This window comes from Zonotrichia leucophrys, chromosome 1 (assembly GCF_028769735.1).
Source record: "Zonotrichia leucophrys gambelii isolate GWCS_2022_RI chromosome 1, RI_Zleu_2.0, whole genome shotgun sequence".
In the NCBI taxonomy this organism is placed as follows: domain Eukaryota; kingdom Metazoa; phylum Chordata; class Aves; order Passeriformes; family Passerellidae; genus Zonotrichia; species Zonotrichia leucophrys.
In genome coordinates, this window is record NC_088169.1 from 76,910,430 (window position 1) to 76,926,887 (window position 16,458).

General features: G+C 35.7%; 1 protein-coding gene across 1 annotated transcript in view; it reads right to left on the minus strand.

The window, feature by feature from the left end:
* Positions 1 to 16,458, minus strand: part of ARHGAP42 (Rho GTPase activating protein 42) — a 143,972-nt gene that overhangs the window by 11,147 nt on the left and 116,367 nt on the right. The window contains exons 13-22 of the mRNA XM_064718584.1: positions 16,015 to 16,077; positions 14,190 to 14,264; positions 13,423 to 13,507; positions 12,263 to 12,321; positions 11,384 to 11,489; positions 7,001 to 7,160; positions 5,040 to 5,184; positions 2,758 to 3,138; positions 1,563 to 1,719; positions 406 to 468 (exon numbers count right to left, since the gene is read on the minus strand). Coding sequence (XP_064574654.1) covers positions 406 to 468; positions 1,563 to 1,719; positions 2,758 to 3,138; positions 5,040 to 5,184; positions 7,001 to 7,160; positions 11,384 to 11,489; positions 12,263 to 12,321; positions 13,423 to 13,507; positions 14,190 to 14,264; positions 16,015 to 16,077 — 1,294 coding nt within the window. The remainder of the gene's footprint in view (positions 1 to 405; positions 469 to 1,562; positions 1,720 to 2,757; positions 3,139 to 5,039; positions 5,185 to 7,000; positions 7,161 to 11,383; positions 11,490 to 12,262; positions 12,322 to 13,422; positions 13,508 to 14,189; positions 14,265 to 16,014; positions 16,078 to 16,458) is intronic.

Sequence of the window (16,458 nt, forward strand, 5' to 3'; positions counted from 1 at the left end):
CAGATGTTATTCCAGACCTGCCTATATGAGCAAATTACCATAAACCAGCAGGTTTGCTACTCTGCTGAAGCCATTCCATACAAACAGCTGGATGAAGAAAAGACAGCACCCTCATCTTAATTCAAATACTGGTGATTTTTTTCTTGTATCTGTGTCCTTAAGCAGACAGCTGACCTGAGCCTCTCACTATTCCCCCAGGTGAGAGAATAACCAGATTGGCTGCTATTCTCTGTGAAATTTAACCTTCACTTGAAGAAAGGATGAGCTTAGTAAACCAAAAAAATTCACATGCCACATGATGCCATCCAAAAGACAGAGAACAAAGCTCCAACACTTCTTTTTAATCTCTGAAGCCAGCAAAACAGAAAGGATTTTACAGGATGTCAAACAGTTTGTAGCACTTACCGTCCTGAAGAGACTTGTTTAAGTGAACCAGCACTTTCGAACAACTGTGCTCTTGCAGCCACTCTGAAAATAAATGCAAAGCCTTGCTTTACACTGCACACACTAGTTTCACTTCTAATCATCTATAGACATGAACACATTTGATTTTTTTTTAAATTATTCATTTACATCCCTATTTACCAGACTTTTTAAGGGTGTAACCTAACTGGGGCAACCGACTTCCACATGCTCCAGTGCCATGCTGAGTTACCAATGGAAACCTCAACCTCTTGTGCTTCAAACTGTATTCATGGATGGCCAATAGATATATTGGAAATGCTTTTACTGAAAGTCTATCACTATCATGCTGGAACTCTGAGCTGTGCAGAATTCTCTGTTTAAGTAAGACACAGGAGTCTGTGAAATGACTACGGTGATCCCTTCCAGATACAAAGTGGAGAGGCTGAATGATATCCTGCAGTATTTGAAAAACTTCTTGATGCTCTGCAGATCTGGAAATACTTGTTCATTGGGACAGAGATATTTTGGGTCAAAGTCAGATCAGGAGAGATCTTCTGACTTTACAGTCTTCTGAAAGCACTGAGAAACCAAATCTCAATAGGCTAAATCATAATCTCTATTGCTTAGAAATATCTTCCCTTCAGTATTAAAGAAATAAAATTAAACAAAAACAAACCAAATCAAACCCCAGTTTTTAAAAATCAACTATTTATCATGCAGCAACTGAAGACACTTCAGAGCTGAAGGTTTATTTTGTTTTCTTTTTCCTTCCTCCCATTTTTGACTTCCACAAATAAAATCTGATGATTTTTCCAAGACAACAGCATAGGCAGTAAATAGCATTTCTGCTATTTTCTGAAATATTAAATTCCAGAAGAACCAGAGATAGTAATACTAATCATTTTCCTAGGAAACATTTCTACCTTGTCTCCAGCCTAATAAAGTCAATGGTAGTCTTTCAACTGACTTAAACAGACTTTGTGCCATCTCCTTTGTTTACAATTTTAACAAAATTACATAAACAATTAACAAATGCAGAAATATTAAAATCAAGTATTCATGCACACTTTTTCAATTACTTATGAACGTTTCTGGAATCACTTTCTAATGCACAATACTGTAACAACACAAATCTCTAAAGGGCCTTAATGACTTACACAGATCCTGGTCTTTGATAGCCGTTACTGGATGCAGTATCTAATCTTAATCTCCTGCACATTTTGGGAGGCAAGTCAGGGTTTGGTGGAGCCTTTAGTGTATCTTTGGTATCTGTTGAAGATAAGCTCTGTATAGATCCACTGCAGCTTTTGTTACCTAAAGAAAACATCAAATTATAGGGAACATTAAAGCTGATTTGAAGTTGTTACAAAACATGTATAACTGTGCCAAGCAAAGGTTGTGCTGTTTTTTTTCTTTTTTTTAGGAGTTAAAACAGGTAGAGAAACTACTTAGTAAGAGCAAGAAGAAACCATCTTTCAGACAAAAAGGCAGGAGAATAGACTCAACAGAAAGAATGAGGAAATGACACTAAAATTGAGAAAGCTAAAAAATTACATAGCAATTACATGGCTAGATAGTACAATCACTAAAAAGTGACAATAAAAGCATTTATAAAGTAGTACTTTGGATAAAATTGAAAAAAATTCACAGGGAAAGGGTTCTCAGGAAGTCAACTGATCAAAGCAGTGTGAAATCAGACCACAATAATTTGTATGAATTAACATTTCGATATACACAAAAGCTTCATGCAGTTTAAAAAATATAGTTTGGAGTAAATGACCATGATTTGCCTTAAACGATTGCCACTGTAACTTGATAAAGGAAATCTGTATGTTCATAGACTGTATAGCACACGAAAGAAGTCCTTTTAATGAATATAAGCCATGTCCACATGTGTTCTTCCAGGGGACTTATCAGTGGATTGCTGCCTTGTTTCCATGGATGTTCTACAAGATGAAAACAGCATCTGCTTCTCTCCTTGTGCCAAAGACCAGCCAGTGCTTAATAATGCTTTACACACTGTCATAATACAGAGATTCAAAAATACAAGCATGATACGTCTAATATTGATATTTATAATCTATAGTATTATTCTGTATCAAATTATAGATGAATTGTAGGAGGAAAGAAAGTGATGTAAATTTGAAAAAACTTTTTTTTAAGCTTTGTGAACTGTGCAGGTTATAAGTAATGGAAATGTGTCAGAAACAGTTTGAAAACTGAAACAACATACCACAAAAATTAAAAACAAGCAAACAAACAAGACTAATGAGTATCATTAGCTTCCAGATCCAGCTCTTGTTTTCTGACACATAAGATATCACTGATGTGATAAAAGACCTTGGAAATTACCTTCAGCTGATGGAATTGATCTAAGGGAAGATGCTGAAGACCTTTTCAGCCCAGACAGACTGTAGGAACTCTTTTTGGTCAGGTCTGTTGGTGGGGAGGCATTTTCTGGTCCAGTGACGGAAGCTACACTTTGGCAGTCTGATTCCACATCTGTTTTGGTTGCATCCTCCTTCGATGAGGACTCTGGACTTGTAGTCCACAGGCCTGAACTTTTCTGGCCATTAGAAGAAGAGGGAGAGGCAATCCATGGAATCCCTCCTGATTTCTCCCTTGGCTGTGAGGGTGTGCACTTGGTGGTGCTGTTCTGCTCGGAGGAGTGAGAAGACAGAGATTCGATGCTGCCCATGGGAGTGCTGTCGGGGCTACTGCTGTACGAGTCACCTAGGGAGGAGGCAGGGGAAGGGAGAGAGAGAGAAAAACATAATCTGCATTTTCTAATCATGTACATTTCTTTCATGCCACTTTTAGCTCTTTTGTACCTTGTCATCAAATTCATTAATTTGTGGTTTCCTGCACGAAGAACACAACTCTTTTTTTTTTTTATTTACAACTTGAATACTCATCTTGCCTGTTTACAGAGCATTAGTCCCTTGAAAGTCACAAGATTGGCTAATGTATTTTTTGTCAGATGCATTTTCTGAAATTTTTTATCATTCCCTACCATATGAAACCTGTAGCTCTTTTCTCACCCCATACAGATTTCCTTTATTTCCTGCAATATAATTGTGTCCATGCTTCATTTAAATGATATCTTGTACTCTGAAAGTGTTATTGCCAGAAGCCTTGGCTCCCTCGTACCTGCCACACCTAGAGATATTTGGTAAGAAGAGTACTTCTGCTTCTACCTCAGTGTTTCAGGGCACAAGTGAGATACTAATTGGAACTTGTTTACACCAGTGCTGAGTTTCAGCTAATAAGCAAAACACAAATGGAGAGCTGTTGGATCAGAACTAGTGGCAATCAAACTGCCACCAAACGTAGCATCACAGAAGTCATACAATCATTTGCGTTGCAAAAGACCCCCAAGATCATTGAATCCAATCTTTCACTGAACACCCCAACATCAACTGAAGCATGGTACTAAATGTCATGTCATTTCTTGAATATTTTGAGGGGTGGAGACCCCACACCTTCCCGGTTAGTGGGTTTCAATGCTTGACAAGCCTTTCAGTAAGGAAATTCTTCCTGATGTCCAACCTGAATCTTTCCTGGCATGGCCTGAAGAAGCTTGTATGCACTCTGTGAAATACTTGCATAGAAATATCCTGTTTTTATACTGATATTCATTCATTGCAGCCACACAGTGAAAAACACCTGAAACTTGCCCAGTTTATCCTCTGGTGAGTGTAACTGACTTTTCCTTTCTAACGTCTTACTTGGGACCCCATGTCATTCACACTGGCAATCCATGTGCAGGGAGCTATTGTTATTTAGTATTTAAACACTGCCTGGCTGGAAACAAGTAACACAGGCCTATGGAAAGTGCAGCAGCAGTGCAAGAATATACTGAGGATAGATTTCTTAACATTACAGACTTCAGAATTACTACAGATGCTCAAGAACAGATGCACTTTAGCTGTGGATTAACTTACAGATCCAGTCTCATCTAAATCTTTTTGAGGATCCAAGGGACACAGAAATTCTTTAGGAAGTCTGTTGCAGTAGTGCAATTGTTAACGACTTAAGCTTTTAAAAAGTTTCAATACTCCTTAAAAGTCCAGCCAGTAAGTAAAAAAGTGGTGACCCAAATGGATGAGAATGAATGAAGTAAAAATTTTTAATTACATCTATAAAAAATTAAGTAAACATTCTAAACAAGAAGTTGATTATAGATAAAACTCCCTGCTGTTAAACAGTAAGCCATATGATGAGTATACTGCTTCTCCCAGGAATATTAGAGTTGGTTTCCATTCCAGAAAACCTAAGAAAGTTTCAGTGGTTTTGGCAGCTGAGGCAGGGCTGACTTTGAAGGAATGACCACAGTTTCATGCATGTGAAAAAAGCCAAGTGATGGTTTTGATCTCCTACCCTTTACTGAATTACATTTGTTATAGGAGGATATAATGTTTAAATTGAACACTGCATGCAACACAAGACTTGCCTATAACCAAACATCTTTCCTCACTCAGAAGTGAGGAATGCAGCCAGTCAGGAGCGCTGCTGTGACTCACGGAGGTTAAAAAGCTGATGATCATTGGAATGCAGTATCTATAGGATATTATTCAGGCAAGTTAAAAGATGACATAAAAAGCATGATAACCAGTATGGAATGACAAACTTACTGTCAGGATCTGCTAGACATGGTGTGTACCTTCCTTTGGGTTTACGTGAGCCTGTGGAGAGACAAATTGCTCTTGTCCTTCTTGAACTTGATCGGGACTGAGGCTGGGGAAGAGGAATATTGGGGTCTGGTGCAGTGTGAAATATCTGCATGATTAGAAAAAGAGAAAAAATGACATTAAACAACAGAGATACATTTACACTTTCATTATTAATCCATTTGTTTTCCTCCCCACTATGCTTGAAATTAACACTAACATAATTTCTCACATTACAAAAGAGTAAAGGCACAGAATATAAGCTTTGCTTTGATCTCATTTTACAACTCAAGAACCACAATACTGAGCTGTACTTAATATTTTTTGTATTAATTTGTTGAAAAAGATTTATTTTCTATCTCTTGTTAAGAAGGGCTTAACAGTTGAAATTGTAAAACAAAATAGGTGCCTACTAACGACTCTTCTCCAAGAAGCACCATATTTTTTAAATATTATGACAAAGTTGATTATTTTTCGCTCTGTGTTCCAGAGAAAGTTTTTATGCATCACAGAAATATGTCACAGTCGTAACTTATTACAATCAAATTTGGATTTCAGAAAGCTTTATTTGACCAAACAAGTCAAGTTTAATGAGGAACAACTTTACGTTTAAAGCATCTCCTGCTTCTTACCTCTTACATACCAGTGCTACCACTGGTCAATTTTGTGCTTCATTGCTGCAGAAAAAACTCAATTTTTTACCATGCTATGCCAGAAGGCATCTCTGAAAGGATTTCTGGGCCCTCTATCTATAGGGCATTCCCAAAGGAAGAAGAAGCAAACCATGAAAGGACACCTTTGTGCCATTCATAGAAGTGGAAGAAAGCAAATACACTTCTATAGTAGGAAATACTTGGATGGACATCTTGAGATGCTCTCGGAGTACATTAAAACTGTAGTAATCACTAGTGAGTAGCACATCAATATAAAAACATTTCTGTAGACAGTGAAATAGAGCAGGAGTGGCTTTGGTTGTGCAGCCAATAGTCTTTGTGCTGAATGAGCTCTGACTTTCTGGAGAAGAAATTCAGTATTGGAAAAATGCAATATATATGTTTTGCAATCAGAGCCAAGAAGTCTATCCGATTCATAGCCATTTTGAGGAGTCCCTATGAAATATGATACCCAGCTGTACTGTCAGCACCTACTGATCAACCAGTGCAGGAGATCCTGGTATTGACTGGGAATTGCCCCTTAGCTGATCAGTATGCGATGAAAGAAATTCAAATTTTTTTCACTTTGTTTTGTGAGTCATCAGAGGAGATGACACAGCTCAACTAAGATCCCCAGAACAAAATTCCTTTTGAGTAAGTAAACTAAGTAAAGGAGGTCTTGAATGTTCGGCTGAATTCTGAAATCCAATAGTTTAAAATTAAAACAAAATATCTGGGGAGCTTTCAGTGAAGCTGATACCAGCAATGGTAGTGACTGAAAGCAAGTGTGTAAGATTTCCTGCTCAACTCCTTCTCAACCCTTCTAGTTGGACTAATGGACTAATCACCACTATGCAGCTGACATGTCCCCTAAGGACAGCAATGGCCAGAAACACCCTGACCTGATGCACTCATCTCGTCCCTGCATTCACCCAGAGTGAACCTTCATACAATGGTAGCAAGAAAGAGCTGGAACAGCCAGGAGCAAAGTTATGACCTTCTGTTTCTAGACTCAGGAAGCAATCTTCAGAAAGCAACTGAAGATTCAGAGCAATGCCTTCAAAGCATGGAAAATTATGCCTTGGATCTGTACCTTGCCCAGCCATGAAAGACTTGCTAGGACTACAGACTCATAGCATGGAGTGGGAAGAAGCTATTATTTCTATTAATGACCTTCTACACATTTTGGACTCTATTCTTAAAGACTTAATGATGGTAATGAAAATGAGAACTTAGTTCCACTTCATAACAAAACAGATGATTTCTTTCTACCTTTTCATAATGTTCTATCAGAATTTCAACGACGATATTCTGAAACTTAATGTTCATCATAGCAGCCACGGTTTCTTCTTGTGCTCTCATCAGAGTTGGTCCAAAGATGACACCAAGGTTGGATACAGTCATTAGATTTTGTTGACTGTGCAATGATACCCTTGAAATGAACACAAACAATATGTGATTTAATTAGTGTGCTAAACTACAATTTTAACAGGCAAAAACTTGCTAACACTACTATTTTTACAAGATCCCAAGTTGATGTCTCTCTTTAAAATACATTTTTAAAACATCCACTTACGCTAGAATCAAAATACAATGTAGTACAACTACTATGTTTCCATTAAGGCTCCTATCATGCAATAATTTCATGGATAATGAGTCTGCCCTCCTAGAGTAGCATTTCAGTTCCTGATACACCTGACAGGGAGAGGCAAGTATATTTGGAGTTCTACACAGAGAGATTCAGAACACCTACAGTTTAGAGGTCTTAGGGCAAGCACTATCTCCAATGATTATACAGGTCCTTACATACTTTCAACTGGTGCTGTGTGGTAACAGAGATCTATCATATACCTTAGTGTTCATGTAAAGGAATGAAGCTTAGTTACTGAAAACACTTAATTTGCAATAGGATCTCTTTATCAATTTGATGAAAACATGGGATCAATAGATTAGGTGAAATTATTGTTTCTGTGTGATAGATAACATTAGATGATCATAATGACATCTGGCTTTTAAATATATTAACCTTTAACTTCTATATATTCTGTTATCACATACTTTACCTTTTCAGTTTTTTTTCTTTTAAATGTAAAATTTAAAGGCTTAGTTTTCCCAATAATTTATCAGATAGTTAAATCTCAATCAGTAATATTCAATGCCCCATTTGTCTACTCACTACTAAGATTTGCCAATTAAAATCTGTATCATCATAGATCCTTTGAAAAAACTGCCAGTGATTCCTCAGTCACAGTTGCCCTATTGCCTCATTTCTGAGGAATATTATGCCAAGTCAGGATTTTAAAATCACTTTAATGCCTAATCTTACTGAATCTGTTACCAAATGGAACTTTTTAATGAGGCACTGGGTCCCATTTTCCTCATCCCTCACACTGCCATCTGCTACTATGGTCAAGCTGAGCATTTTTAGCCATTTCCTACACAACTAAAATAACTCTTTCTACTTTTAAAATAAAGAAATAGTAAAATCTATAAAACATTCACTTCAATTTGGGGCAGGAAATTTTTAGCACCCCTTTTACATCAAAAAGTAGGAGAAATATGTGAAAGGGTTTTGTATAGGATGCAGCATGATTATAAACTGCAGGAAAACAAATGTCTATCTTCTTACATATTTCTTATATTGCTTCAATAAGTTACCTCAAAACTTTCCAAAATGTTACCTCAGACAAACACACTGGCAGAGATTGTTATTTGATAGCCATATAATGAAAATGATTCCACTGTTAAAGCACATTTTTAGCTTAATCTAACTTTCTCTGAAATAGATCTTATATTTATCTTAGATGACTAAGGGTCTTCTGGGAAGTCCACTAGTATTTCAATGAAACCGGAATGTTGAATAACTGAGCTCCAGATATGCTATAAAAAAACTTTAAAAACCCCTCCCTTTGCAATGTTACTCTGCTGTGTGCTGCACAGTAATTGTAGAGGTCTGTTACACAAATACTACAATCTTATAGCATAAGAGAGAAGGTAGTGTTTGTCTGGTGTTTGGGTTTCCTTGGTTACAAATTTGGGAGCTTGGTTAATACAAGAAATGGCGAATTCAATCACACTGCAGCAGGAAAGGGCTTTCTACAATGCATTTCAAAGGCTCAATTTCTTGCAAAAGAGAAAGAAGCCAGGGCTGTAAATGGATCATTTAGATAGCCACTTTCCCCTGACCTACTCCTACTGGTGCTGAGCTACAGCACAGACACAAGCTGAGGTAATCATGCATTTCAGGTAGCTGTAGGGCATTCATGGAAATGCCACTGCTTTCTCCTCAGAATCTCTTCATTTGATGTATCGCCAGCAAATCTGTGATACTGCCAGAATGCAGACTCCCAACTGCCTACCACAGAAAAGCATTATGTTGCTAAATCATACCAAAGAATGATTCATTCTTTACAGAAGACATATTTTGACTAGATAGGTTTAAAAACCAAAAAATGAACTACCCATGTGAAAGTAACCCCAAACTTGCAATGTTTGCCTAGCTACTGACTATGTATCCATGCAGTATCATGTCTCTCTGGGGTGCTTTTAGGATGCTTAGGTGCTTTTTTGCCAGTTTTGTTTGTTTGTTTCTAGTATGATCTACATCCCACATCTGATCCTATTTAAATTTGCATGGTAACACAAAAGTCAAGCTAGGCAAAGGTGCAAAGACTTAAACCAAGAAAAAAATAACATGATCCTTATTTTATAACCCAGAGTTACAGCATTTTAACTTTGCTGCAAAAGCATTTATAAAGGAACTGAACAGCTAAAAGAAATATAGGGAAGTAATTATGCACTTTGAAATTGGATTTTCAACAAAAGAATGATGAAAACAGGAGGTTGGATTTTTTTCCCCAAGTTTTCCCATTTCCATAAAATTAGACACCTAACCTGCCATTTATCTATTCTTTGAAAAATTTCCACACAGTGGTAGGAAAAAGATGAGGGAGGAAGACAGCTAATACACTCAAGAGACTAATTTTAAATTCAGTCTCATTAGAATTGCGAGCATAAACAACAAGTTGGCAAATTATATGGAAATTAGAAGGGGTGAATTTTATGTTGGAAAGAAAAGTACTGAAGGCATTCAGTGTAAAATTAAGATTACATCTCTATGAAATGAGAATCTCAACAAAGATGAGAAAAGTGAAAGAGAACAATTAAATAAGGGAATACTACAGGTGTACTTTTCTTTGGAATTGCATCTGAGATCACACTAAGAATAAAGAGAAAAGCAATGAAAAGAAGAAAGTAATCCTTGCCAAACAGTAATTGCACTGACAAATAAGTTTGTTCCTATGCTTATATATTCCTCTAATTTTGAAGCTTCCATTTTGTAAAAGCTACCAGCAGCTTTTACAAAATTGTTAATCCTTCATTAAACACTTTCACATTTTTGAGAGTTCTGAGGGAGTAGATATTGTATTTTTTATAATTAAACAATTCTGTGAGTAAAGAAACTTATGAAACTTTTTTCCATCTGGCTCTCTATGTCAGCCCAAGTATAACGAGAGGCAAGGTCGGCATAATCAGGTTTTGCAATGAATGCATTTACAGCAGCTTGCTATAATGCCCGCTCTCCAGGGGCCAATGACATAATGGGCTAAAACAATTTTTTTAGGGCTAAATGATTTCCTGTCAAAGAAATGTTCAAAGTTCTCATTTCTATAGCAGGAAGCAAAATTGCATTAGGTTCCACTGCAGACAGCCTGTAGCTTACTGCAGCCTGTAGCTCAAGCTGTGATCAAAAAAGCAAAACATCTGGGTTGTAGTGAATTGAATGCACACAACATAGACTCTTCTCATATCTTCTAAATGTCTGAGTCATGTGAGCCTTATCTGAACAAATTCTGTTTCACTATTCACATTCCCAGATGAATCATAAATGTACTGATACAGCATCCTAAATCAGAAAGAATACATATTCAAAAGTACTGACAAAATACCAGCAAAACCAAACCAAAGATGTACAGAAACTTAAGAGAATAAATACTCGTCTTTTTTTATCTCACATTACATGCCAAGTGTAATTCTGTGAAAACAAAAGGTCACCAATTTAAAGAAATGCAAAATGTTTTCTATCTGATAATTAAAAATGAAGGGAATATTAATGGAGATTCAAAAGTTAGACATCTATGTAGATATCAAAAATATAAATGAAAGTACTTCAAATTAGTGTTTTCAAGTAATACTACACTTCAGACTCGTTAGAGAGAAAAATGAGATCAAACATGAAGAACAGGAATTATCATATCATCTATCTCATTCTATCTCCTTTATAATCTATCTCATTTCTAAAACACTCTGGGACTTTGAGACAGGTTCAAACCAGTTTTCCACCAACCTCGGCATAGTGTTAGATGTTTCTTCTATTTAATTGGTTACAAGTCCTGTAGTAAAAGCATGAATGAAAACATTGACTAGGTTTATTTTATAAACATAGTTTGCCATCTTGGTAACACTTAGCATTTTTATTCTGTGTCTACAGAGAGTATTATTCCAGTTAAGTTGAGAACAGCATTTTAGAAATCAAATATAATTTTGAATGTCGTTGTTTCAACACAGATAACAGATTAAGCAACATTGACAAATTTAAAGCAGAAATTATAATATCTTACAATATTACCAAAGAGAAAAATAAAAAATAATTACTTGACCAAGTGCTTAATAAGGATGTCCAGCATCTCTCTGTTCTTCTCTGGTAATTTATGTACAAGTGCATGCACTGCCTCAACTCTGTAGTTCTGATCATCTGACTCTATTAAACAGAAAACAAAATTTTGATAAATCAGAACATGTGCTAAGAAGTGACTACAAATGGCATCAGTGCCTGCATGCTAACACAAACATGCATTAAGAGGAGCCAAACAAAATTAGCTTTCAAATGCTGAGGAAAATTTGATTATATTTATTACACTGTGAAATCTGTATTTCAAGGAACTCGCCTAAAGCAATTACTATCAATACTGGAACCAACAAATTAATGGCAACATTGACTTGATGTGCCATTTCAGTGAAGCCTAAGATTTAATCTAAGAAATACAGATTAAAATAGCTAAAATGATTTTTTGTCTTTTATTCTTATAAAGACAAGAGTAAATGGAGAAATATCTTCAAATTCTAAACTGAAGTAATTAGAAAAAATATCTCTGCTATCTCTGTATCCAATTACTCCATTTGTGAAAAGGAATTCACTTTTGCCCTTTCTAATTTCTCAAGGCAAGCTAGGAAAATAGAGGTCCCTAGACGAGAGGGATGAATGTTACAAAAGAATTATCAGTCGATATAAAACAAACAAACAAACATCTAAATGAGGGTTCAAAACTTCATGCAGAAGACAGTCACACAGAACCACTAAAAAGATAGAACAAACCACTGGACAGCTTCATCTAGTGTGACTTCTCTGTTTTGAGGGCTGGATCACTGAATATTAGAGCAAGAAGAAAAGTAAAGATAGTGACTGAGGAGATTAGGGGTTAGAAACAATACTACTTTCATGAAAGCATATTTATCATTTTACTTTTTACTTACTAACAGCAACAATAAAATCCTTGTGCAGCTTGAAAGTCATCAGTGGTTCTGAAAGACACCTGGTTGTGAAAAAAACCAAATTTTAAATTTAAAATTTAAAACTTAGACTCATAATCTAAGTTTTATGAGTGTGATTATGATAGCCCTCAACATCTGCACGAGGCTCTACTGGTCCTAGGAAATCCAATTCAGTGATGACGGATTACAAGCAGTATAACACTCAGTCATGTACACTGTCTGAAAATCAATTTGAATTGAATCTGGTGTCACCATGTAAGTTAATAAGGAAAATGTTACTTCATCACAGAGCCTCAATGTTTCCTGTCTTCCATATTGTAGGACAGGAATAAATACAGCTGCAGACAAGGTGTAACAGGCTGTAGAAGCAACCTTTTGCCCAAGAAAAGGCAAAAATATGATGAAATTTGGGACTGAAATTCTGATGTGAGAGATCTTAAAAGAGTCATCATTTGAAAGGCAGACTGTGAGTTCCCTTACAGACACACACAATTACTGCTTGCTCACCCGTGTCCAAATTTCACAAATATAGTAGCAACAATGACTTGGGCTTCTGAAGATGTATTATAAATTTCTTCAACCAAAGCCAATCTTTTCAATGAAATGTACATGACCATTCTGCTACAAATCATAGGCATGTTTTTCCAGGTTAATAGGGATTTTTGATGTTGCCCTTTGTTAGGTGACTTGTATAGGAAATGTAGATTTATAGAAGGCATAGTACACCCACCATATTCTGTCTCTTATCAGCAAAAATTATGGGAGGGGTATTTTATTTGTGAAGATATTAAGATAAAAAAACTATGCTTTTGCTGGGATTTTCATTCAACCATAATGTCATGAAATTTTATGGTACACAGCTTAAGGGATTTACAAAGAAAAGACTGAGCACAACATGCTTTGTGGTTAACATAAAAAAATTTTAATAAAAACACGCAATTGAATTTACGGCTATATAAGGCAGGATATCTTAAAAAGGTAGAAGGTGTGTATTATACATATTCATAGGAATATTAAGCAAGATAATAAAATACTCATTTATTACCATGGCAATGGATACAAGAAATGTATCCAAGAAATATTAACAAGCCAAAGATTAATGGGCCAGAAAAGAAATACTGAAACTGTGGCATCATACTTACCTGAGGTAGTTTTTTAGTCCACTTGTTATTGTTTTATTGTCCCAAATTTCCATATCAATATCCATATCAGGAGGTGATTTAGGGGCTGTTAGGAATTTGAATTAGGATTTTGTTACAGTTTCACTTACACATTAACTAGAAAGGTAGCAAAACAGAAGCTACTAGATCAGCCATTTAGCTCAACTAATTATTTATTAGCTACACTAACCACCAGTCTGATCAATTTAAATCTTTTCATCTCTGTCAAATTATAAATAAAAATAAATTCAGTGCTCATAGTTAGTAATCATAAACACTAGCTATGCACTATATCAAAGAGTTAAGTAAGCCCAAGTCCACAGAGAATTACTAAGTCAGTTGCCTTAAACATGCAAACACAAGCATCAGAGAGATAAATTAGCAAGAAAAGTGAAAGACTGGAACAAGTGTCTATTAAGGTGAGCCATGATGTGTTATGGAACTAAGCTTTGGAGAACTTGTGGAACAAGCCAAATATATATCAATAAATAGAACTTTAAAGCCAGAAGAAGAAAAGCATTTTTATTAGTAATTTGCTCATGTGCAACATGCAGAAGTGAATACTAATACACACAAGGAACTGCAGATGAATTACTCATTTTAAGAGTGCAAACTCTATTTAGTGGCAGCCAGTGCACATACAAAATTGTGAATATTGTGACACACTCTTCTGAGTGCAGCAGTTGAAGCAAAAAGGATCACAGCCCACACACACTGCACAATGACAAAAGTTCACTTCAGATACTTACAAAATACGGTATTCATCAGCTTTTGCACCTTGGAATTTACACCACCTATTCTGTACAGCCCAAGGATTGTAATACCTACATTGGGAAAACAAGTAGATGAAAAAAATTAAAATAATGAAAATATGGTGATTTCAATAGATGTTGATGCATTCTTGGTGTAGTTTTCAAAACATCTAAATGTATTAATGGCAAACTGTACCATTACATTCTTAAGTACTGCTTTACCCTACTGCAACCTCTTGTGGGATATTAACAAATTCATTCCACTGAGTCCACACCATAATATACACTAAGCATAATTTTACATTAACAAAACCCTTCTCCATGGAAATGACCCATATTAACAAACAACAAGGAAAATTGAAAAATAAGACCCAAAAGCAGTCTAAAAACACACTGCACATGAACAAGTTTATATTGTCTATATGTCAGTGGAATTACTGTGTAACTGTATTTGCTTAGACCACCATCCCTTTCAAATAAGATGTGATTGACATTTATATGAAAAAAAAAACATGTATATGTATACTGTTCTAACATACAAATTGAGAATTTATGTTGCCAGTTAAAATTGCCAGGCCTTTTTTAATAGCACAGTTAATAATAACAAATAATGTTAAAGAGTGATATTCAGAACAAAGTATTTAGAACATAGAATCTCTAGGCTGGAAGACACCTTAAAGATCATTGAGTCCAACCCATGCCCTAAAACCTCAACTAAAGCATGGCACTGAGTGCCACATCCAATCTTCTTTTAAACACATCCAGGGATGGTAACTCCACCATCTCCCCAGGCAGACCATTTCAACACTTTATCAATCTTTCTGCAAAAAACTTTTTCTTAATATCCACAGCTTAAGACTTACTTGATTATCTCAGTCATGATTATCTTATTATTTTTTAACTGCCTTTTAAAATCAGCAGGGTTAAAATGTCTTCCATTCTCCCCACTTCAAGCCTTAACATTTAAAAATTGCCTACTTTTCCTTTGAAAACGACATTCCTAAATCTGATCTTAGATAACCCAGGTGTTTTGTTTTGAAACCCTCTTTCACCCTCCCTGCTCCAGAAAATAACGCAAGCTCTGAGTCAGCAGTGACTCAACAATGATAACATGGCTGGCTGAGAAATTTTGAGCTTAAAGTTGCACAGAGAGATCACATTTGTATTAGAAGAGATCTGCACACTGACAGCTCAAGAAAAGGCCATCTCATTTTATAGGTGATGATACAGCCATAACTCTCCATTTAAAACTTACTGTGAGTTGTTAGATACCACCTCATTGGTAAAGTGATTATTACTTCCATTTTTTACATTCCCACTAACAAAAAGGAGTGTTGCTAAACAATAAATGCTGCCAAACATAAAAAAAAGAAAAAAAACAATGTACAACATTATTGAATAAAATTATAGGGGTTGTACTCTACAAAAAAACAGATGTACCAGCAGAGAATGTCAATGTCACTTTTAGGTCTTCTGATTTCACACCTGAAACCAAAGTTGGGAGCTGAGACTCCCTACAGGTATATCAAAAGAAAAGTCAAGTCAGTGCACACAAAGGAAAGACTATAGATGTATGCAGTTGTGTATTAAGCTGTCTAATCAACAAGAAGTTACAGAAAAAAGTTTAAAAATCTCAAATATGTTAAGAACTGTTGTTGGAACTGAAGACAAAAATTTGGAGTGCAAAGCACCCAGATATGAAAAGTCCAAACCAAATAATGGATACACTTCAAAGCACAGATGTAAAACATGTAGAATTAAAAAAAGCCAGATTTTAGAAAGTCACAACAATCCAACACCTTATTTGTGGTTTAATACACACCTCTTGTTTCTACAGCATGAATACATTTCCTCACGAAGTTGAAACCCGCTTCATTTAAGAACACTATAAAAAAAAGGGTAATTACTCTCCAATATCAATACACAAAATGTTCTGTTTAGCTACACTCCTGCACTAATCAAGGAGGGCTAATACACAGTTATCCATTACATTAAAAGACCTGTTCTGTAATAGGTTCTTTGTAGATACATCCATAGCATTCACAACCCATCTTTGTAGTCATTCTGTACCATTACAAGCTCAATATTCTACTGTCTCTCAGCAATCAGTAGCCTCTCTAAAGATACAGTTGAAAGCTGCTGAGCAAAATGCTTTTAAGAGTCCAGGATCTACATTATGAACAGAATATATTAATTGTTTTTAATACAGCAATGCTCTTTCTTCCTTGCATATGCACATAATCACTCATAAAATGGTAATGTAGGA